Source organism: Salvelinus fontinalis, chromosome 25 (assembly GCF_029448725.1).
Source record: "Salvelinus fontinalis isolate EN_2023a chromosome 25, ASM2944872v1, whole genome shotgun sequence".
NCBI classification, from domain to species: domain Eukaryota; kingdom Metazoa; phylum Chordata; class Actinopteri; order Salmoniformes; family Salmonidae; genus Salvelinus; species Salvelinus fontinalis.
In genome coordinates, this window is record NC_074689.1 from 20,291,331 (window position 1) to 20,316,159 (window position 24,829).

Sequence of the window (24,829 nt, forward strand, 5' to 3'; positions counted from 1 at the left end):
ACACACACACACACACACACACACAATTTGACGCTTGGAGAAACTTTTAAATTTGACGTTTGGAGAAATGTGGACAAAAGTTGAAATTGTTTGTCAAATTGTTAAAACCGTGAGAACTTGTCACACACACACACACACACACACACACACACACACACACACACACACACACACACACACACACACACACACACACACACACACACACACACACACACACACACACACACACACACACACAAACAAGAGACTGACAAGAGAGAGGAAGAGGAGCATTGCCTGTCTTTCTTGTCTTATTTCTTCCTGCTTCAATTGTGCCAAAATAAGGGCTCCTGTCCACTTTTACTGTCCTCCCCATCACCCATTCCCCCCATCCCTGCCCTGTCCTCCCTCTGTCTCTCTCTCTGTCTGGTTGTGTTCCAGTGATGTTTTGCCCTGTCTGTCAGGTTGATTGGGGAGATGTTCTGAGTAGCACTGGCTGTATAGTCTACTCCAGACCAGGACACTGATTATATAAGGCTACTGCATCACATACAGTAGAGCCTCTTATACACTACTACTAGCTAGGTATTTATATTACAATGGTACTCCTGCTTCAACAATGCATTAAGATCTAGCACCTATAACACACACTGTGAATCTCTTAAGAAGAGTGGAGCGTAGTGCCTATCTATTTATCTTTCATTTTGTGTGTGCGTGTGTGTGTGTGTGTGCGTGCATTTGTTTATGTAAGCCACTGTCTCAGAAAGCCGTTTTCCTGCAGTGTATTTATACCACTATGGGCCTCCGGATGAATATTTAACGTATGGAGATGTGTCACCTGGTACAGAGGGATCAGGCTATATCTGCACACCGACATTACAGCAGAGTGTCCCTCAATGCTGAAACCCCAAGACACCTACAGGATTGTGCTGCGTCCCAAATGGCACCCTATTCCCTATATAGTGCATTACTTTTGATCAGAGCACTAGGACAAAAATAGTTCACTAAATAGGGAATAGGATGCCATTTGGGACTCAGAGTGTTTGGTTTAAGATTTTAGTGAACTAATGACTGCAGGTTTTAAACAGCATAATCCATTCCATGTTTGATGAATCAGTTATTCTGGCCTTCTGTTAAGGCCAGGCACCACACCCTAATAGGGTAAATGTTTCCCCTTAATCATATCACAATCAGCTTTTACCAGTTGAATGTGGACACAAAAATAATACTTTTTTAAAAATAAAAATGTTTATGAAATATTGTATTAATATGATAAATAGGTGATATAGTTGAAGTCGGAAGTTTACATAAGCTTAGGTTGGAGTCATTAAAACTTGTTTTTCAACCACTCCACAAATGTCTTGTTAACAAATAATAGTTTTGGCAAGTCGGTTAGGACATCTACTTTGTGCATGACACAAGTAATTTTTCCAACAATTGTTTACAGACAGATTATTTCACTTATAGTTCACTGTATCACAATTCCAGTGGGTCAGAAGTTTACATACACTAAGTTGACTGTGCCTTTAAACAGCTTGGAAAATTCCAGAAAATGATGTAATGGCTTTAGATGTAATGGTTTTAGAAGCTTCTGATAGGCTAATTGACATAATTTGAGTCAATTGGAGGTGTACCTGTGGATGTATTTCAGTACTTACCTTCAAACTCACTGCCTCTTTGCTTGAAATCATGCGAAAATCAAAAGAAATCAGCCAAGACCTCAGAAAATAATTGTAAACCTCCACAAGTCTGGTTCATCCTTGGGAGCAATTTCCAAACGCCTGAAGGTACCATGTTCATCTGTACAAACAATAGTACGCAAGTATAAATACCATGGGACCACGCAGCCGTCATACCGCTCAGGAAGGAGACGCGTTCTGTCTCCTAGAGATGAACGTACTTTGGTGCAAAAAGTGCAAATCAATCCCAGAACAACAGCAAAGGACCTTGTGAAGATGCTGGAAGAAACAGGTACAAAAGTATCTATATCCACAGTAAAACGAGTCATATATCGACATATCCTGAAAGGCCGCTCAGCAAGGAAGTTGCCACTGCTCCAAAACCGCCATAAAAAAGCCAGACAACGGTTTGCAACTGCACATGAGGACAAAGATCATACTTTTTGGAGAAATGTCCTCTGGTCTGATGAAACAAAAATAGAACTGTTTGGCCATAATGACCATCGTTATATTTGGAGGAAAAAGGGGGAGGCTTGCAAGTTGAAGAACACCATTCCAACGGTGAAGCATGGGGGTGGCAGTATCATGTTGTGGGTGTGCTTTTCTGCAGGAGGGACTGGTGCACTTCACAAAATAGATGGCATCATGAGGCAGGAAAATTATGTGGATATATTGAAGCAACATCTTAAGACATCAGTCAGGAAGTTAAAGCTTGGTCGCAAATGCATCTTCCAAATGGACAATGACCCCAAGCATACTTCCAAAGTTGTGGCAAAATGGCTTAAGGACAGCAAAGTCAAGGTAGTGGAGTGGCCATCACATCATTGTGCCTCATGCACCAACACAGCAACTCCCTCATTTCACTCTCCTCCAATTTCCCCATTAATTCCTTCACAGTCTCTGTTTCACTCCCCTTGCTCACCTCCAATTCCACCCCGACTGGCTCTGGTTCCATCTTCAGCTCTTCGCGGTAAGCACGGGAAGTTGGCGCAGGTCTCCTACCTGAACTCGCCACACTCCCCGTGTGCCCCCCCCCAAGAAAGTTTTGGGGCTGCCTCTCAGGATTCCAGCCGCGCTGCCGAGCTAGCTCCTCATAATGCCGCCTCTCGGCTTTCGCTGCCTCCAGCTCTGCCTTGGGGCGGCGATATTCACCCGGCTGTTCCCATGGTCCCTTGCCGTCTAATATTTCCTCCCAAGTCCATTGCTCCACAAAGCGCTGTTCCTTCCTTTCACGCTGCGTGGTCCGGTTGTTGTGGGTTATTCTGTCACGTTCGTCGTAAAGATGGAAGAGAGGAGGACCAAGGCGCAGCGGGATAAGAATACATTCTTCTATTTATTTAACGAAACGAAGAACACTTAAACAAACTATGCAAAACAACAAACGAACGTGAAGCTATATATTAAACAAGTGCAGACACAGGCAACTTACATATAGACAATAACCCACGAAATCCCTAAAGAATATGGCTGCCTAAATATGGTTCCCAATCAGAGACAATGATAAACAGCTGCCTCTAATTGAGAACCAATCTAGGCAACCATAGACATACAAACACCTAGACTAGAAAACACCCCATAAACATACAAAACCCCTAGACAAGACAAAACACATAAATCCCCCATGTCACACCCTGACCTAACCAAAATAATAAAGAAAACAAAGATAACTAAGGCCAGGGCGTGACAGTGTGACACCATATTGAGTCTGGAGAATACCTCTAAGGATTACCACACAACATTTGGTGAATGCAGATGCTTCTGAAGCTGAGAGAAATTAGTTGGCGTGTGGGATGAGTCTGAACTTCGGGAAAAGTCAATTAAAGACAAGTACACTGAATTAAGACTACCAAACACCTATTTAGACCCAATCACCATCTCTTCAAAGTAAGTTACTACATATAGTACAATTTGTAAAATTTTCTATGAAATTGGCTTTTACATGTGTTTCAATATAGTGAGATTTGAAATAATGGATGTATGTCCATTTAAAAGTGATTACAATTCATGACATTTTTATGACGGTATGATAAACTAACGGAAATATACATTTTCATCAACTGTTTGACATTTTTATTTAGAATTTTTGAAAATACTAATTATTAATGGACCAAAATACGGCAAAATCTCAAAATGGATAAGTAGATGCAAAAATGTCATTCTAAAAGAGTCACTGTAATCAGTAGACACGCTTTGGCTTATTAGGGAGGGAAAATACAGCCTGGAGCCAGGAGCTGCCTGAGGAAGGTGTGTGTGTGTGTGTGTGTGTGTGTGTGTGTGTGTGTGTGTGTGTGTGTGTGTGTGTGTGTGTGTGTGTGTGTGTGTGTGTGTGTGTGTGTGTGTGTGTGTGTGTGTGTGTGTGTGTGTGTGTGTGTGTGTGTGTGGTTCACCTTTAGAGACATATTCATGGTGACTGTCATTAGCATAAGGGGAAGGAGCTCAGAGGAGTAGAAACATATGCTGTGCTGCTGTCTCTGAGGATCTAGAGGAATACATTAGATAACTCTGTCTGTTGTGTTGGGATAGGATCACTGTGACTTGGTGAAAAATGCATGATGTGATAGTGGATTCCAACTGGACCGGATATCATCTGTGGCTGTGTTATAGGTTCTAACTTTTAGAAATGTCTATCTTAAGAAGATGTAGAGAGAAATTATGTGGTGATAAGGTAGAATAGTAATTTCCTGTCTTTTACAACCCCCCCTTCTCCCTCTCCCTCTCTGTCCACCTCTCTCTCTCTCGCTCTGTCTGTCTGTCTGTCTGTCTGTCTGTCTGTCTGCCTGTCTGTCTGTCTGTCTGTCTGTCTGTCTGTCTGTCTGTCTGTCTGTCTGCCTGTCTCCCTCTGTCTCTTTACTCCCCCCTCTCTGTCTCTTCTTTCTCCTCACTCATCTATCACTCTCTTTAATCTCTCTCTCTTTACGCTCTCTCTTTCTCCCTCCAGGTGACATCTAGTCGTGCGGCCCAGCAGCAGCAGGCAGGGGGAGGGGGAGGTAGTGGAGGAGACTCCTTCTCTCAGAGCCATGGCAGTGCCTTTCATCTGCCTGATGGACAGCTTCCCACAATCGGTATACTGTATTTCTGCATTATATACGTACAATACCAGTACACATCTACATTATAGACAGTGGGGAGAACAAGTATTTGATACACTGACGATTTTAAAGGTTTTCCTACTTACAAATCATTTAGAGGTCTGTAATTTTTATCATAGGTACACTTCAACTGTGAGAGACGGAATCTAAAACAAAAATCCAGAAAATCACATTGTATGATTTTTAAGTAACTAATTTGCATTTTATTGCATGACATAAGTATTTGATACATCAGAAAAGCAGAACTTAATATTTGGTACAGAAACCTTTGTTTGCAATTACAGAGATCATACGTTTCCTGTAGTTCCTGGCCAGGTTTGCACACACTGCAGCAGGGATTTTGGCCCACTCCTCCATACAGACCTTCTCCAGATCCTTCAGGTTTCGGGGCTGTTGCTGGGCAATACGGACTTTCAGCTCCCTCCAAAGGTTTTCTATTGGGTTCAGGTCTTGAGACTGGCTAGGCCACTCCAGGACCTTGAGATGCTTCTTACGGAGCCACTCCTTAGTTGCCCTGGCTGTGTGTTTCGGGTCGTTTTCATGCTGGAAGACCCAGCCACGACCCATCTTCAATGCTCTTACTGAGGGAAGGAGGTTGTTGGCCAAGATCTCGCGATACATGGCCCCATCCATCCTCCCCTCAATACGGTGCAGTCGTCCTGTCCCCTTTGCAGAAAATCATCCCCAAAGAATGATGTTTCCACCTCCATGCTTCACGGTTGGGATGGTGTTCTTGGGGTTGTACTCATCCTTCTTCTTCCTCCAAACACGGCGAGTGGAGTTTAGACCAAAACGCTCTATTTTTGTTTCATCACATGACCTTCTCTCATTCCTCCTCTGGATCATCCAGATGGTCATTGGCAAACATCAGACGGGCCTGGACATGCACTGGCTTGAGCAGGGGGACCTTGCGTGCGCTGCAGGATTTTAATCCATGACGGCGTAGTGTGTTACTAATTCTTTGAGACTGTGGTCCCAGCTCTCTTCAGGTCATTGACCGGGTCCTGCCGTGTAGTTCTGGGCTGATCCCTCACCTTCCTCATGATCATTGATGCCCCACGAGGTGAGATCTTGCATAGAGCCCCAGACCGAGGGTGATTGGCCGTCATCTTGAACTTCTTCCATTTTCTAATAATTGCGCCAACAGTTGTTGCCTTCTCACCAAGCTGCTTGCCTATTGTCCTGTAGCCCATCCCAGCCTTGTACAGGTCTACAATTTTATCCCTGATGTCTTTACACAGCTCTCTGGTCTTGGCCATTGGGGAGAGGTTGGAGTCTGTTTGATTGAGTGTGTGGACAGGTGTCTTTTATACAGGTAACGACTTCAAACAGGTGCAGTTAATACAAGTAATGAGTGGAGAACAGGAGGGCTTCTTAAAGAAAAACTAACAGGTCTGTGATAGCCGGAATTCTTACTGGTTGGTAGGTGATCAAAATGCAAATGAATTACTTAAAAATCATACAATGTGATTTTCTGGATTTTTGTTTTAGATTCCGTCTCTCACAGTTGAAGTGTACCTATGATAAAAAATTACAGACCTCTACATGCTTTGTAAGTAGGAAAACATGCAAAATCGGCAGTGTATCAAATACTTGTTCTCCCCACTGTAAATACAATATACTGTATACATAACATTTGTATAGACAGAATTTAGAGAAAGAGATAATGTCCTTAAAGAGACCAGGAATCACACATGCCATCCAATATTTTTAGCTTTTGTTAGAAATTATTGTTTTTATTATGCAGTACATACCATTATACATAAAGAGAAATGAGACAGAGATAATACCATTAAAGGTACTACACATGGCATCCAATCCTTTCAGCTTCGGTTAGAAATTGCCCTTAGGCACAGATCTAGCAACAGCTTAGGGAAAGTGCTAAACTGGTATTAGATCAGCATCTAGAGGACTAACGTTCTTCAACCTTGTTATAACCCCTGTTCCATCTGATCCCAGGTCACTACTACTCCAGTTCCACCCTGCCTGCCCAGCGTGTGAGTTCCCCTCTGACCGGAGGTGGAGGTGGAGGGTCTGGTTCTCCCAGCAAGCTGCAGCGCCTGGGCTCAGCCTCAGACACACCGGGCTACGCTACCACCCAGCGCCTACCTTCCTCCTCCTCATCCTCACCCAACAAACAGTCCCCAGCCAACCGACTTGCCAAGTCCTACAGGTAGGGCCATTTCATTGGTTAGTTTGGAAGAAGAGCGAGGTTAAACCTACAATTGAAAACATTTAAAATGATCACCATAACCAAACAAGTTGTTCTGCTTACAGCACCACTGGTGCCGTGACAACAACAGGGTCTCCGCTGAGGGTGGGCTCTCCACCCAACTCCATAGCAACAGTTGCCGGGGGAGGGGCTAGCGCTTCATCATCCCCACTACACCTGGTGTGTATTGAAACACAGATATTCAGTGCATGGTACTGCACATTATTCTTAAGCAACATTCTCTAGAATAAAGATAATCATGTCTGTTCTACACAATGTGTTTCTATGTGAATCCCTAGATGAGTTCGGGCATAGGGAGCTACGCTACTCTGTCTCCTAAAAGACTGGCTGCTCACCACGCCTCCGACCAGTACAAGATATCCCATGAGCTCTATGCTACCGCTACGCTACAGAGGCCTGGCAGTCTGGCAGGTAAGACGTACAAACATATGCGCACAACAACGCGCCTCTCAAAGTGAATCCCTCCATGTATGCAATGCAAACACTGAATATTTTTCCTCTGCTGTTATTTACTCTTCTGTATGGAGTTAAGTGAGTCCTTGGCCTAGAGTTGGTCTTTACCTTGTTATGTGGTCTGACTGTTGTCCTCGGTGTGAGTGAGTTGTTGACTGTTATCTTTGAGTTAGAGTTACGCAGTGGTAATAACTGTCTGTCAGGTTACTAACATCTTATCTCTTATTGATCCCAATAACAGACCTGTGGCTCTGCAGTAATGAGTGGTTGTGCTCTGCAGTGTGTGCGTGTGTGTGTGTGGGTATGTAGGTGTGTGTGTTGAATAAGCTGTGTGTTTGTTGAATGTCATCTGAAGGTTCAGTGCTTCTGAAGACTGCAATCAGCCTCTTATACAGCTGAGTCGTGATGCTTCAAGGGCTTTTTGTGTGGAGAGAGAATAGAACACAGGCCAGGGTTCTGCTCTATATTACACTTAGAGAGAGTTTTGGAGACATTACTGTATACAAATACTGAAAGATGTCCTTAGCTAGTGTCAGGTCCTTGAAAATTCCATCAATTCTAAAGATTAAATTAAATTGTTTTCTAAGAATTGTGAAGTGCTACTTCTTCCTTAGAAACAAGACATGATGTTGAAGATCGTTGACAATGTACATCTGAAACGCTGCTAGCTATAACATGAATGCAACACTGAATGTTTGGGCTGTGCTATGCTAGCTACTTGTTTAATAATAATAACGTATTTATTTATCTTTGACATTGAGCACAAACATCAAAGTGAAAACGTTAATGACTTTGTTAAAGAATGAGTTAAATCCGCAAGAGTAACAGGCTAAAGCAATACTTAGTAGTGGTGTTGCATTGTGGTTTTATGATATTTACATAATACTTTTACATAATACTTTATAATAATATAGTCCATGTTTCCTTTTTAGCACACAAACAGGAGGTTCAGAGCTGAACACAGGCAGCAGGGGGCTTGGGCTGGTTTTGCATATTCCTTTTATTTTCATTAATCATTATAACATTTTTCTGACTGTATCAAATTTCAAGTTTCATAGTGTCATGGGAGGCCAGCTCCCTCCCTCTCTCTCTCCATCCCTCCATCCTAACAGTTGAGCACTTTGATATGGGGAGCCTGAGCAGTGACTCAGTAAGTCTCCATGAGACATCAAAGAAGGGAGGGAAGAGAGCCGGAGAGGAGAGGAGGATGACAAGGATGAGACAGGCGACGGAGTGTGTCCATCATTCTAATTAGTGCTCCTCTCCTCTTGGTTCCCTCCATCCTTCTTTCCTTTCTGTCCATATTCAAACCCTCATTTTGGTAAGCAACCATCAGTAGTGTTAAAGGGAGGCAGCTTCCTTCTCTTCATTATTACCACTCTAGATAAAATCACATGTTATTTGTCACGTGCTCAGAATACAACAGGTGTTGTACCTTACAGTGATACGCTTACTTACAACAGGTGTTGTACCTTACAGTGATACGCTTACTTACAATAGGTGTTTCACCTTACAGTGATACGCTTACTTACAACAGGTGTTGTACCTTACAGTGATACGCTTACTTACAACAGGTGTTTCACCTTACAGTGAAACGCTTACTTACAAGCCCTTAACCAACAACACAATAAAACAATAAAACAAGATTAACGAGGCTATATACAGTTGTACCGGTATCGAGTCAATGTGCAGGGGTACAGGTTAGCCGAGGTAATTTGTACACGCAGGTAGGGGTAAAGTGACTATGCAAGTAGCAGTAGTGTAAAAACAAAGGGGTGGGGGGGTGTAAATGTAAATAGTCTGGTGGTCATTTGATTAATTGTTCAGCAGTCTAATTGCTTGGGGGTAGAAACTGTTAATGAGCCTTTTGGACCTAGACTTGGTGCTCCGGTACCGCTTGCCGTGCGGTAGCAGAGAGAACAGTCTATGACTTGGGTGACTGGAGTCTTTGACATTTTTTGGGGCCTCTGACACCGTCTAGTATATAGGTCCTGGATGGCAGGAAGCATGGCCCCAGTGATGTACTGGGCCGTACGCACTACCCTTAATAGCGCCTTATGGTCAGATGCCGAGCAGTTGCCATACCAGGTGGTGATGCAACCGGTCAGAATGCTCTCGATAGTGCAGCTGTAGAACTTTTTGAGGGTCTGATAACCCATGCCAAATATTTAATTTTATTATTAGCTCTCTCTGTCTCTGTCTCTCTCGCTCTTTCTCTGTCTCTTGCTCTTTCACTCCCCTCTCCCCCTTCCTTCTTCCTCCCAGGGAGGCCCTGCCTTACATTTGTTATGCAGTGTAATGAACAAGCGCTCAGTGAGGAAAAGTCAGAGGTGTCTGTGTTCGGGATGCCGGCCAAAAAAGGGGGAAATGCGTGCATGCACACACACACACACACACACACACACACACACACACACACACACACACACACACACACACACACACACACACACACACACACACACACACACACACACACACACACACACACACACACACACACACACACAAAGGACTGAGGAAAATGCATGTTGAATCTTATTATTTTATGGCTGATGCTAGACAATATGCTCTATAAAGATTACATAACAACTCTGTCCTCCCTACACAGTAGCATGGTAAAATACCGTCTACCACTGCAGATCAGCACAATATACAGTACCAGTCAAAAGTTTGGACACACCTACTCATTCGAGGGTTTTTCTTTATTTTTACTGTTTTCTACATTTTAGAATAATAGTGAAGACATAAAAACTGTGAAATAACACACATGGAATCATGTAGTAACCAAAAAAGTAGTTAAACAAATCAAAATATATTGTATAATTTAGATTCTGCAAAGTAGCCACCCTTTGCCTTGATGACAGCTTTGCACACCCTTGGCATTCTCTCAACCAGCTTCAACTGGAATGGTTTTCCAACAGTCTTGAAGGAGTTCCCACATATGCTGAACACTTGTTGGCTGCTGTTCTTTCACTCTGCGGTCCGACTCATCCCAAACCATCTCAATTGGGTTGAGGTCGGGGGATTGTGGAGGCCAGGTCATCTGATGCAGCACTCCATCACTCTCCTTCTTGGTAAAATAGCCCTTACACAGCCTGGAGTTGTGTTGGGTCATTGTCCTGTTGGAAAACAAATCATAATCCCACTAAGCGCAAACCAGATGGGATGGCTTATCACTGCAGAATGCTGTGGTAGCCATGCTGGTTAAGTGTGCCTTGAATTCTAAATAATTCACTGACGGTGTCACCAGCAAAGCACCCCCACACCAACACAACTCCTCCTCCATGGTTCACGTTGGGAATTACACATGGAGAGATCATCCGTTCACCTACTCTGCGTCTCACAAAGAAACGGCGTTTGGAACCAAAAATATCAAATTTGGACTCATCAGACCAAAGGTCAGGCTTCCCCCGATCGAATATCCATTGCTCGTGTTTTTTGGCTCAAGCAAGTCTCTTCTTATTATGGGTGTCCTTCAGTAGTAGTTTCTTTGCAGCAATTCGACCATGAAGTCCCGATTCACGCAGTCTCCTCTGAACAGATGATGTTGAGATGTGTCTGTTACTTGAACTCTGTGAAGCATTTATTTAGCACTCTCGGTCTTCCTTTCCTGTGGCGGTCATCATGAGAGCCAGTTTCATCACAGCGCTTGATGGTTTTTGCGACTGCACCTGAAGAAACTCAAAGTTCTTGATATTTTCCAGATTGACTGACCTTCATGGCTTAAAGTAATGATGGACGGTTGTTTCTCTTTGCTTATTTGAGCTGTTCTTGCAATAATATGGACTTGGTCTTTTACCAAGTAGGGCTATCTTCTGTATACCACCCCTACTTTGTCACAACACAACTGATTGGCTCAAACACATTATGAAGGAAATAAATTCCACAAATTAACTTTTAACAAGGCATACCTGTTATTTGAAATGCATTCCAGGTGACTACCTCATGAAGCTGTGATCCAAGATGGCGTAGCAGTCGGATGTGTGTTGTGTTTGTCTTTGTCTTCTCCTGTGTCTTATCCTGTGTAAATAATCATTTTTTTCCTCATTTTTTCTCATATACATTTTAATCTCACTTTCTGTCTACCAACTAAATAGACTTTCCTGCAACCCGCCTCACCCAATGTGGTACGGATCTGCTATTTTTATTCCTTGTGACTGGAACCTCCGTCAGGAGCTAGCCAGCTAACTAGCTACTAGTCTTTGTTAGCCACGGATAGCAGTCTTCACATTTAGCTCGGACACCGCCAGCTTTAGCTGGGACAATACATGCCAGTCTGCACAGAGCGATATCAACCCAGAGCATATCGGACTGCTTCTCTCTACCACATCACCGGATTTCTGCCGCTCTGGATCATTACACCAGATCATCATAGCTAGCTAGCTGCTACCAAATGGCTACTGTTAGCTAACGCCTCTGTCCCAAAGCAAGCACCAGTTAGCCTTGATCTAGCCTCGAGCTAGGCCTATATACCAGCTAATTCTAGGACTACAATACCTATTTTGCCAATTGGCCTGGAACCTATATTGTCGACACAGAGCCCCACTGATCCCCCTGATGTGGTCTCAACAGGCTTTTCCGTTGCGATGTCGCTGAAGACCCATCTTCTTGCCCCAGCCTACTAGCTTTCTAAACACTGTGTCTCCCGCTCGACTAGCGTAGTATTGACTACTGAACGGCTCCCTGACTCACCTATTGCTGTTCTTTGCACCCTATGATCACTCAGCTACACAGCTGATGCCCCCTGGACTGTTTCAATTACATGGTACCTAATTGTGTTTATCTGTCGGCCCCGGCCTCGAACTCAGGTCCTGTATGTACCTAATTGACCCGCTCTGCCCATTCATCTCCATTTACCCGTTGTTGTCTTAGCTCTCCCGATCTCCCGATCAACACCTGCTTTCTGCCTCTCTCTAATGTCAATATGCCTCTCTCTAATGTCAAGATGCCTTGTCTACTGCTGTCTCGGCTAGTTCTTATTGTTTTATTTCACTGTAGAGCCCTCAGTCCCGCTCACCTTGCCTTAGATAGCTCTTTTGTCCCACCCCCCACACATGCAGAGACCTCACCTGGCTTAACTGGTGCCACCAAAGACGAAACCTTTCTCATCGTCACTCAACGCTTACGTTTACCTACACTGTACTCACATCCTACCATTCCCTTGTCTTTACATTATGCCCTGAACCTATTCTACCACGCCCAGAAATCTTCTCCTTTTATTCTCTGTTCCCAACGCACGAGATGACCAGTTCTTATAGCCTTTAGCCGTATCCTTATCCTACTCCTCCTCTCTTACTCTGGTGATGTAGAGGTTAACCCAGGCCCTGTAGACCCCAGTACCACACCTATTCCCCAGGCGCTATCATTTGTTGACTTCTGTAACCGTAAAAGCCTTGGTTTCATGCATGTTAACATCAGAAGCCTCCTCCCTAAGTTTGTTTTACTAACTGCTTTAGCACACTCTGCCAACCCTGATGACCTAGCCGTGTCTGAATCCTGGCTTACGAATGCCACCAAAAATTCTGAAATTTCCATCCCCAACTACAACATTTTCCACCAAGGTAGAACTGCCAAAGGGAGCGAAGTCGCAATCTACTGCAGAGATAGCCTACAGAGTTCTGTCATGTTATCCAGGTTTGTGCCCAAACAGTTCGAGCTTCTACTTTTAAAAATCCACCTTTCCAGAAATAAGTATCTCACTGTTGCCGCCTGTTATAGACCCCCCTCAGTCCCCAGCTGTGCCCTGGACACCATATGTGAATTGATTGCCCCCCATTTATCTTCAGAGTTCGTTCTGTTATGTGACCTAAACTGGGATATGGTTAACCTCTCTGGGACGCTTGCGTCCCACTTGGCCAATAGCCAGGGAAAATGTAGAGCGCCAAATTCAAAAAAATTATATAAAATCAAACTTTCAATAAATCACACATGTAAGATACCAAATTAAAGCTACACTCGTTGTGAATCCAGCCAACATGTCAGATTTCAAAAAGGCTTTTCGGCGAAAGCATAAGATGCTATTATCTGATGATAGCACAACAGTAAACAAAGAGAGTGTAGCATATTTCAACCCTGCAGGCGCAACACAAAACGCAGAAATAAAATATAAATCATGCCTTACCTTTGACGAGCTTCTTTTGTTGGCACTCCAATATGTCCCAAAAACATCATAAATGGTCCTTTTGTTCAACTAATTCCGTCCATATATATCCAAATTGTCTATTTATTTGTAGCGTTTGATCCAGAAAAAAACAGCTTCCAATTTGCGCAACGTCACTACAAAATATCTCAAAAATTACCTCTAAACTTTGCCAAAACATTTCAAACTACTTTTGTAATACAACTTTAGGTATTTTTAAACGTTAATAATCGATCAAATTGAAGACGGGTCTATCTGTTTTCAATACAGGAGGACAACAAATTAACGCTACTGTCGTGTCTTTGACTATGCCAGATTAATTGCTATGACATGCTATTCTATAAAATAATTTCTCCGTAATTAATATTACCTGATTGAACTAATCATGTAAATATGAATTAACTAGAGAGGGACACCAAAAAATAATATTTATAGAGCTGTTATCTTTCGAATAAACTCTTAAAGATTTAGTAATATTTTTCTAAATAGCAGTCACATTAATCGTCAATTTATTCAGTCTCATCTGAAAGTTGTAAGTCCTTGATTATCTGCAAGAATCCTGGCTAACAAGTTGAATCAGCAATACAAAATTGGGTTTAATTATTTATTTACTAAATACCTAACTAATCACGTAGAAACACACATACACAATTAAATCATAACTTGATCACAAATTACGTCATACAGAAAACGTCCTTAGCGGGCGGAATAGATATGACAGCTTGTTACACAAAGGAAAGGGGGTTGAGTCCTAGTGAAAGAGCGGGAGACTTGAACATAGGCGAGCTGTGCTATCGTAAATACAGTATCTTATGCATTCTAAATTACCGCCCATTTGAAGAGGAAAATGCAATACGTATTTACTCTGAGCTGCGCTTCAGTAGGTTGGTGGTAGATGGACCGTGTCGCCAACCCGAGTCCTCTGTCCTTTGAAGAATGTCTCTGGTAGTCACGGGAAACGTTGTGTGTATTAGACGGGATACTTGGACTGTCCTTCCGAACCTGCGTTTAGCTGTTGCTAACTCAAAGGCTAGGAAATATCACTTCTTTAGTGAATACGAGTTCAAAGTTCATACCATTCACAATCAAAGTCCATGCTGATATTGGCTTCATCTATAGTGATTATCTGAACCATTCTGACACTGGATCGTCATCCTAGCGTACCCGGAACAGAAAGTTATATTCTGGTTCGTGGCTTTTATAGTGGAGGGAGAGGGGTATGTCTGAAAAGTCTATTAACCCATGCCTCTTCACAGGGGCGGACCACTGTGAGCAGAGGAAAACTTATGAAAGCACAGATCTCTCATTTGGAAGCTAAAATTACATTTCATCTCTTCACAAATAATGTCATATTCAAACATTTGAATTAAACAACAATTACATGTGAATCCGATACCTCTGACGTTTATACTTTCCACAGTAGAGTTTGTCATTCTATCATTGATGAGAATGTGTCAGAGGGCAACCGAACTGACATAATATACCTTAAGTACCACCGCATATGTTCAGTTGGTCGGATCAGCAGAATATAGTTCATTTCCCCCAACTTCTGATGTTACCAGAACCTCTATGTTAACCCATGGGTTTCCTTATGTCACATCAGTTATAGTAGGGAGAGAGAAAAAGGGGGAAAGAGGTATTTATGACTGTCATAAACCTACCCCCAACCCAACGTCATGACACTACATTTCTAGTCTTGCGCAACTCTCAAACAGTACACATAACGTTACACTGATTCCAGATGGCCGTACTTCTTCATTGCACAAAGGAATAACCTCAACCAATTTCCAACGACTGGTGACATCCAGTGGAAGCGGTAGGAACTGCAAACAGGTTGATTAGAAATCTAGTATCCCAATGAAAACTCATTGAACAGACAGCGACCTAAAAATAAAAAAGTTCTGAATGGTTAGTCCTCAGGGTTTTGCCTGCTACATAAGTTCTGTTATACTCACATACATGATTCAAACAGTTTTAGAAACTTCAGAGTGTTTTCTATCCAAATCTACTAACAATATATATATCTTATATTCTGGGGATGAGTAGAAGGAAGTTGAAATTGGGCATGCTATTTATCCAAAGTGAAAATGCTGCCCCCTATCCTAGAGAAGTTAACACCCCGGCCGTCCTACAATCTAAGCTAGATGCCCTCAATCTCACACAAATCATCAAGGAACCTACCAGGTACAACCCCAAATCCGTAAACACGGGCACCCTCATAAACGTCATCCTGACCAACCTGCCCTCTAAATACACCTCTGCTTTCTTCAACCAGGATCTCAGCAATCACTGCCTCATTGCAATCTGTCCGTAATGGGTCAGCGGTGAAACGATCACCCCTCATCACTGTCAAACGCTCCCTAACACTTCAGCGAGCAGGCCTTTCTAATCGACCTGGCCCGGGTATCCTGGAAGGATATTGACCTCATCCCGTCAGTAGAGATACCTGGTTATTCTTTAAAAGTGCTTCCTCGCCATCTTAAATAAGCATGCCCCATTCAAAAAATGTAGAACTAAGAACAGATATAGCCCTTGGCTCACTCCAGACTTGACTGCCCTTGACCAGCATAAAAACATCCTGTGGCCTACTGCATTAAAATCGAATAGCTTCCGCGATATGCAACTTTTCAGGGAAGTTATATACACACTCAGTTAGGAAAGCAAAGGATAGCTTTTTCAAACAGAAATTTGCAATCTGTAGCACAAATTCCAAAAAGTTTTGGGACACTGTAAAGGCCATGGAGAATAAGAGCACGTCCTCTCAGGTGCCCACTGCACTGAGGCTAGGAAACACTGCCACCACCAATAAATCCATGATAATCGAGAATTTCAATAAGCATTTTTCTACGGCTGGCCATGTTTTCTACCTGGCTACCCCTACCCCAGCCAACATCTCTGCACCCCCCACAGCAATTTGCCAAAGCCCCCCCGCTCCTCCTTCACCCAAATCCAAATAGCTGATGTTCGGAAAGAGCTGCAAAACCTTGACCCCTACAAATCACCTGGGCTAGACAATCTGGACCCTCTCTTTCTAAAGTTATCTGCCGCAATTGTTGCAAGCCCTAGTACTAGCCTGTTCAACCTCTCTTTCGTATCGTCTGAGATCCCTAAAGATTGGAAAGCTGCCGCGGTCACCTGGCCAAGGCTCGACCTGGCCATCAACCTGGCCAAATGACTGCCTCGCCTGGTTCACCAACTACTTCTCAGATAGATTTCAGTGTGTCAAATCACAGTGTCTATGGGAGTGCCACAGGGTTCAATTCTCGGGCCGACTCTTTTCTCTGTATATATCAATGATGTCGCTCTTGCTGCTGGTGATTCTCTGATCCACCTCTCCGCAGAAGACACCATTCTGTATACTTCTGGCCCTTCTTTGGACACTGTGTTAACAAACCTCCAGACGAGCATCAATGCCATACAACACTCCTTCCGTGGCCTCCAACTGCTCTTAAATGCAAGTAAAACTAAATGCATGCTCTTCAACCGATCGCTGCCCGTACCTGCCCGCCCGTCCAGCATCACTACTCTGGACGTTTCTGACTTAGAATATGTGGACAACTACAAATACCTAGGTGTCTGGTTAGACTGTAAACTCTCCTTCCAGACTCACATTAAGCATCTCCAATACAAAATAATTCTAGAATCGGCTTCCTATTTTGCAACAAAGCCTCCTTCACTCATTCTGCTGAACATAACCTTGTAAAACTGACTATCCTACCGATCCTTGACTTCGGCGATGTAATTTACAAAATAGCCTCCAACATTCTACTTAGCACATTGTATTTAGTCTATCACAACGCCATCCATTTTGTCACCAAAGCCCCATATACTTCCCACCACTGCGACCTGTATGCTCTCGTTGGCTGGCCCTCGCTTCATATTCGTCTTCAAACCCACTGGCTCCAGTTCATCTATAAGTCTTTGCTAGGTAAAGCCCTGCCTTATCTCAGCTCACTGGTCACCATAGCAACACCCACCCGTAGCATGCGCTCCAGCAGGTATATCTCACTGGTCATCCCCAAAGCCAATTCCTCCTTTGGCCGCCTTTCCTTCCAGCTCTCTGCTGCCAATGACTGGAACGAATTGCAAAAATCACTCAAGCTGGAGACTTAACTCCCTCACTAACTTTAAGCATCAGCTGTCAGAGCAGCTTACCAATCACTGCACCTGTACACAGCCCATCTGTAAATAGCCCACCCAACTACCTCATCCCCATATTGTTGTTTATTTTTGCTCCTTTGCAACCCAGTATCTCTACTTGCACATCATCATCTGTACATCTCACTCCAGTGTTAATGGTAAATTGTAATTATTTTGCCACTATGGCCTTACCTCCCTAATCTTACTACATTTGCACACACTGTATATATATTTTTCTGTTGTGTTATTGACTGTACATTTGTTTATTCCATGTGTAACTCTGAGTTGTTGTTTATGTCGCACTTCTTTGCTTTATCTTGGCCAGGTCGCAGCTGTAAATGAGAACTTGTTCTCAACTGGCCTACCTGGTTAAATAAAGGTTAAACAAACAAATATTTAAAAAATTAAAAGCTGGTTGAGAGAATGCCAAGAGTGTGCAAAGCTGTCATCAAGGCGAAAGGTGGCCACTTTGAAGAATCTCAAATATAAAATATGTTTTGATATGTTTTTAGTCACTACACTTTTTTAGTTACTACATGATTCCATATGTGTTATTGATGTCTTCAGTGTTATTTTCCAATGCAGAAAATGGTAGAAAAGAAAAACCCTGGAATGAGTTTGTGTGTCCAAACTTCTGACTGGGTACACTATAGAAATACAGCGTTCAGAGACAATATCTCTTGTTGTTAGTACAACTGACTGTGTTCCCCTCTCTCCTCATCCCTCTCTCCTCATCCCTCTCTCCTCATCCCTCTCTCCTCATCCCTCTATCTTCACCACTCTCCTCATCCCTCTATCCTCATCCCTCTCTCTTCACCCCTCTGTCATCATCCCTCTCTCTTCACCCCTCTCTCCTCATCCCTCTCTCATAATCCCTCTCTCTCCACCCCTCTTTCCTCATCCCACTTTCTTCATCACTCTCTCCTCATCCCTCTCTCCTCATCCTCCTGTCATCATCCCTCTCTCATCATCCTCCTATCCTAATCCCTCTCTCATCATCCTCCTATCCTCATCCCTCTCTCCTCATCCTCCTGTCATCATCCCTCTCTCCTCATCCTCCTGTCATCATCCCTCTCTCTTCACCCCTCTCTCCTCATCCCTCTCTCATCATCCCTCTCTCTCCATTCCTCTCTCCTCATCCCTCTCTCCTCATCCTCCTGTCATCATCCCTCTCTCATCATCCTCCTATCCTAATCCCTCTCTCATCATCCTCCTATCCTCATCCCTCTCTCCTCATCCCCCTGTCATCATCCTCCTATCCTCATCCTCCTGTCATCATCCCTCTCTCATCATCCTCCTATCCTCATCCCTCTCTCCTCATCCCTCTCTCCTCATCCTCCTGTCATCATCCCTCTCTCATCATCCTCCTATCCTAATCCCTCTCTCCTCATCCTCCTATCCTAATCCCTCTCTCATCATCCTCCTGTCCTAATCCCTCTCTCATCATCCTCCTATCCTAATCCCTCTCTCATCATCCCTCTCTCCTCATCCTCCTATCCTAATCCCTCTCTCATCATCCTCCTATCCTAATCCCTCTCTCATCATCCCTCTCTCATCATCCTCCTATCCTAATCCCTCTCTCATCATCCTCCTATCCTCATCCCTCTCTCCTCATCCCTCTCTCATCATCCTCCTATCCTAATCCCTCTCTCATCATCCTCCTATCCTCATCCCTCTCTCCTCATCCTCCTGTCATCATCCCTCTCTCCTCATCCTCCTGTCATCATCCCTCTCTCATCATCCTCCTATCCTCATCCCTCTCTCATCATCCTCCTGTCCTCATCCCTCTCTACTCATCCCTCTCTACTCATCCCTCTCTTCTCACTCCCTTCTCCTCATCTTCCTCTCCTCATCTCTCTTTCCTCCTACCTCTCTCCTCATTCCCCTCTCCTCTCCTCTACCCATTAGTTCCCTCTTCATCCGTGGATGACATTTCCTCGCGGTCCCCCATTGTAGAATACCTGCTGGACAAACACAGACATTTACGCACGTACATGCACATACTTTTTCCGCTCTTATGCTGGGGGATAGATTCTGGCTTCTCACTGTCCGGGAATGAGCCAGGGTTATGAACTGTGTGTGTGCGTGTAGAGTTTTCCACTACTATCCCAGTGTATAGTGGACTGAAGAAGGCAGGGATAGAGAGGTGCTAGGGGAGTAGAGCAGGGTTCCCCAACTGGTGACCCCCCGCCCAAGTTTTCTGAGCAAATAAATACAAAACAAATATATGTATATATTTTTTCTTTATTGTTGGACATAAGACTGTAAAAACACCAGGAAATCAGCTCCAAGAGATTTTAATTTAGGATATCTGTTCCCAAAATATTCCCACACTTAATAGAGAGATATACAGTATTTGATCGTATACAAGGAAGGAAGGTTTGAAATTATTTTAGTCAAATATTATATCTGTTTGGGCTTCTTGCAATCTATAAATTATTTGAACATTTTTTACAGCCCCCTGACCATCTGCTTAAAAAAAAGATGAATCTAGTTGATGATCCCTGCGATAGAGGTTATGGGAGTAGAGGCTGGAGGCTATGGGAATAGAGGAGGCTAGAGAGAGACTATTGGGACAGAAGCTAAGATGATTACAGAGAAAGAGAGGAGAGGCTGGAGGCTATGGGAAGAGAGGAGGCTAGAGAGAGACTATTGGGACAGAAGCTAAGATGATTACAGAGAAAGAGAGGAGAGGAGAGGCTGGAGACTATGGGAGTAGAGGAGGCTAGAGAGAGACTATTGGGACAGAAGATAAGATGATTACAGAGAAAGAGAGGAGAGGAGAGGCTGGAGACTATGGGAGTAGAGGAGGCTAGAGAGAGACTATTGGGACAGAAGATAAGATGATTACAGAGAAAGAGAGGAGAGGAGAGGCTGGAGCTCTTAGGGACAATGTGTATGGAGAATTACATTTTGCTGGAGAAAAGTCAATACTCAGGGCTGATTTCTCTCTCTCTCTCCCCTCTCTCTCTCTGTCTTTCTCTCTGTCTTTCTCTCTCTTCCTCCCTCCCTTCCACCCTCCCTCCCCCTCTCCAGGTTCCAGGGGTTCCTACAGTAATCAGCACAGTCACTGTGGTCCAGACCTGCGTCCCCTGGGATCCCCAGACCACCACAAAGAGCCCATCTATGAGGACAGAGTCAACCACTACCACAAAGGACCTATGAGGGGACTTGGAAACAACACTGGTAAGACTATATAATCCACCATACAGTATTTAAACACACACACACACGCACCTTTCATATGTATACACACTAACAAAAAGAGAAAAATTGAGATAGACACAAAGTTCTGTCTTCAGCACATACTAACCTCCAGTATTCTTCAATAGAGACTAATTTGTGTTATCTAGATGTGGGTTTAGGTATGCTGTCGAAATCCTATTACAGCATCATTCTACATGAAAATAGCCCTCTCTGTCACGCTAGGCTATATCTTCTCACAGTCATTAACCAGCCAGGCATTAATAACTATCATTACCATGTGGGTCAAATAGTGATTATGCTAAATAAGCTACTATAGATTACTTATTGTTTGGATCAATGGGTATGGTACATGAAAGAGAAATAAATTGCTTGCAGTCAAAGAGCATGTCTTTAAGCCTATACGCTACGGCAGGGTGTATCCAAGCTTGTTTATTGGGCAATATGATATAACGATTTGTTTACTCTCTAAGAAGTACATTATTACATGTTTGAGGGTTTGCTACCTTGCAAACACAATTATAGCATATACAATTTACTGTTATTGCAGTAGATCAATTCTAATGCAGTCGTTTTATATCGTAAAACACACACTGGGACTCATTTGCCTTATCTTTCCCACAGCGAGACCAAAGAGTAGGAAATCTCTTAGTGAGCGGTATTGATCGATTCCTGAATTATTGGCTTGTTTAATGCAGCCGGCTACAGAACAGTGTGTTTAAAGATGGTTAGATTGACCACTGCAGGGCCTGTGTGCGGCTAATAGGGATTCAAAATGAATAAGTGATGCCTCAGTCACACACACATGTACACACACGCACAAATACACACCCGCAACACACACATATCTTTGTTTTGCTGTCCTTGTGGGGACCAAACAATTGATTCCCTTTCAAAATCATATTTTCCCTTAACCCTGAACCTAACCTAAGTTTCACCATAACCCCAACCTTAACCCCAAACCCCTAAACCTAACACTAAACCTAACCCCTAAACCCAACATAACAATATAGTCAGTATAACAGTATAATCAGTATAACAGTATAGTCAGTATAACAGTATAATCAATATAACAGTGTAGTCAGTATAACAATATAGTCTGTATAACAATATAGGCAGTATAACAGTATAGTCATTATAACAGTATAGTCATTATAACAATATAGTCATTATAACAACATAGTCAGTATAACAATATAGCCAGTATAACAATATAGTCTGTATACCAGTATTATAACGGTATAGTCAGTATACCAGTATAGTCAGTATAACAGTATAGTCAGTATAACAGTATTATAACAATATAGTCAGTATACCAGTATAGTCAGTATAACAGTATAGTCAGTATAACAGTATTATAACAATATAGTCAGTATAACAGTATAGTCAGTATAACAGTATAGTCAGTATAACAGTATAGTCAGTATAACAGTATAGTCAGTATAACAGTATAGTCAGTATAACAGTATAGTCAGTATAGCCAGTATAACAGTATAGTCAGTATAACAGTATAGTCAGTATAACAGTATAGTCAGTATAACAGTATAGTCAGTATAACAGTATTATAACAATATAGTCAGTATAACAGTATAGTCAGTATAACAGTATAGTCAGTATAACAGTATAGTCAGTATAACAGTATAGTCAGTATAACAGTATAGTCAGTATAACAGTATAGTCAGTATAACAGTATTATAACAGTATAGTCAGTATAACAGTATAGTCAGTATAACAGTATAGTCAGTATAACAGTATTATAACAATATAGCCAGTATAACAGTATAGTCAGTATAACAGTATAGTCAGTATAACAGTATAGTCAGTATAACAGTATAGTCAGTATAACAGTATAGTCAGTATAACAGTATTATAACAGTATAGCCAGTATAACAGTATAGTCAGTATAACAGTATAGTCAGTATAACAGTATAGTCAGTATAACAGTATAGTCAGTATAACAGTATTATAACAGTATAATCAGTATAACAGTATAGTCAGTATAACAGTATAGTCAGTATAACAGTATAGTCAGTATAACAGTATTATAACAGTATAGTCAGTATAACAGTATAGTCAGTATAACAGTATAGTCAGTATAACAGTATAGCCAGTATAACAGTATAGCCAGTATAACAGTATTATAACAGTATAGTCATTATAACAGTATAGTCAGTATAACAGTATAGTCAGTATAACAGTATAGTCAGTATAACAGTATAGTCAGTATAACAGTATAGCCAGTATAACAGTATAGCCAGTATAACAGTATTATAACAGTATAGTCATTATAACAGTATTATAACAGTATAGTCAGTATAACAGTATAGCCAGTATAACAGTATTATAACAGTATAGTCAGTATAACAGTATAGTCAGTATCAGTATAGTCATTATAACAGTATAGTCATTATAACAGTATAGTCAGTATAACAGTATAGCCAGTATAACAGTATTATAACAGTATAGTCAGTATAACAGTATAGTCAGTATCAGTATAGTCAGTATAACAGTATAGTCAGTATAACAGTATAGTCAGTATAACAGTATAGCCAGTATAACAATATAGTCAGTATAACAGTATAGTCAGTATCAGTATAGTCATTATAACAGTATAGTCAGTATACCAGTATCGTTATTATAACAGTATATTCTGTATATAACAGTATAGTCATTATAATAGTATTATAACAGTATTATAACAGTATAGTCAGTATATAACAGTATAGTCAGTATAATAGTATTATAACAGTATTATAACAGTATAGTCATTATACAACAGTATAGTCAGTATAACAGTATAGCCAGTATATAACAGTATAGTCATTATATAACAGTATAGTCAGTATAACAGTATAGCCAGTATATAACAGCATAGTCAGTATAACAGTATAATCAGTATATAACAGTATAGTCAGTATGTAACAGTATTGTCAGTATATAACAGTATTGTCAGTATATAACAGTATAAGAGTATATAACAGTAGTGTCACTATATAACAGTATAGTCAGTATATAAGAGTACATAACAGTATAGTCAGTATATACCAGTATACTCTGTGTTTAACAGTATAGTCAGCATATAACACTATAATCAGTATATAACACTTTAATCTGTATATACCAGTATATACCATTAAAGGAGTATATTAACAGTAGTGTCAGTATATAACAGTATAGTCAGTGTAACAGTATAGTTAGTATAGATAATAGTATAGTCAGTATATAACAGTATAGTCTGTATATAACTGTATAGTCAGTATATAACAGGATACATGTATATATCGTTATAGTCAGTATATAACAGTATAGTCAGTATAGTCAGTATAACAGTATTGGCAGTATATAACAATATAGTCAGTATATAACAGTATAGTCAGTATAACAGTAAAGCCAGTATAACAGTATTGTTAATATCTAAGAATATAGTCAGTATATATTAGTATAGTCAGTATATAACAGTATTGTCATAACGGTATAGTCAGTATTACAGTAGTCAGTATAACAGTATGGTCAGTATATAACAGTAGTGTCATTATAACAGTATAGTCAGTATAACAGTAGTGTAACACTATAGTCAGTGTAACATTATAGTCAGTATAACAGTATTGCCATTATAACAGTATAGTCAGTATTTAACAGTATTGTCAGTATAACAGTATTGTCAGTATATAACATTGTCATTATAACAGTACAGTCAGTATAACAGTGTAGTCAGTATAACAGTAGTATAACACTATAGCCAGTATTACAGTGTAGTTCGTATAACAGTATAGTCATTCATTTGGTTCATTATGTAATAATTGTACTATTTAAACCCTGACTCCACATTATAGTTTCATTATCCAGCTGTGAATCACAGTAATTAATGCTATAAGTCATTTCTTTAGAGAGCTGGATCTCTCTCTAT

The 24,829-nt window shown here is 41.7% G+C and overlaps 1 protein-coding gene across 2 annotated transcripts in view; it reads left to right on the forward strand.

The window, feature by feature from the left end:
• The window catches only part of LOC129822965 (catenin delta-2-like), a 379,787-nt gene that overhangs the window by 164,932 nt on the left and 190,026 nt on the right, over positions 1–24,829 (forward strand). For both annotated transcript variants that reach the window (XM_055881562.1, XM_055881564.1), the window contains 5 exons: positions 4,600–4,723; positions 6,710–6,923; positions 7,028–7,142; positions 7,262–7,394; positions 20,755–20,904. In XM_055881562.1, the coding sequence (XP_055737537.1) occupies positions 4,600–4,723; positions 6,710–6,923; positions 7,028–7,142; positions 7,262–7,394; positions 20,755–20,904 (736 nt within the window). The remainder of the gene's footprint in view (positions 1–4,599; positions 4,724–6,709; positions 6,924–7,027; positions 7,143–7,261; positions 7,395–20,754; positions 20,905–24,829) is intronic.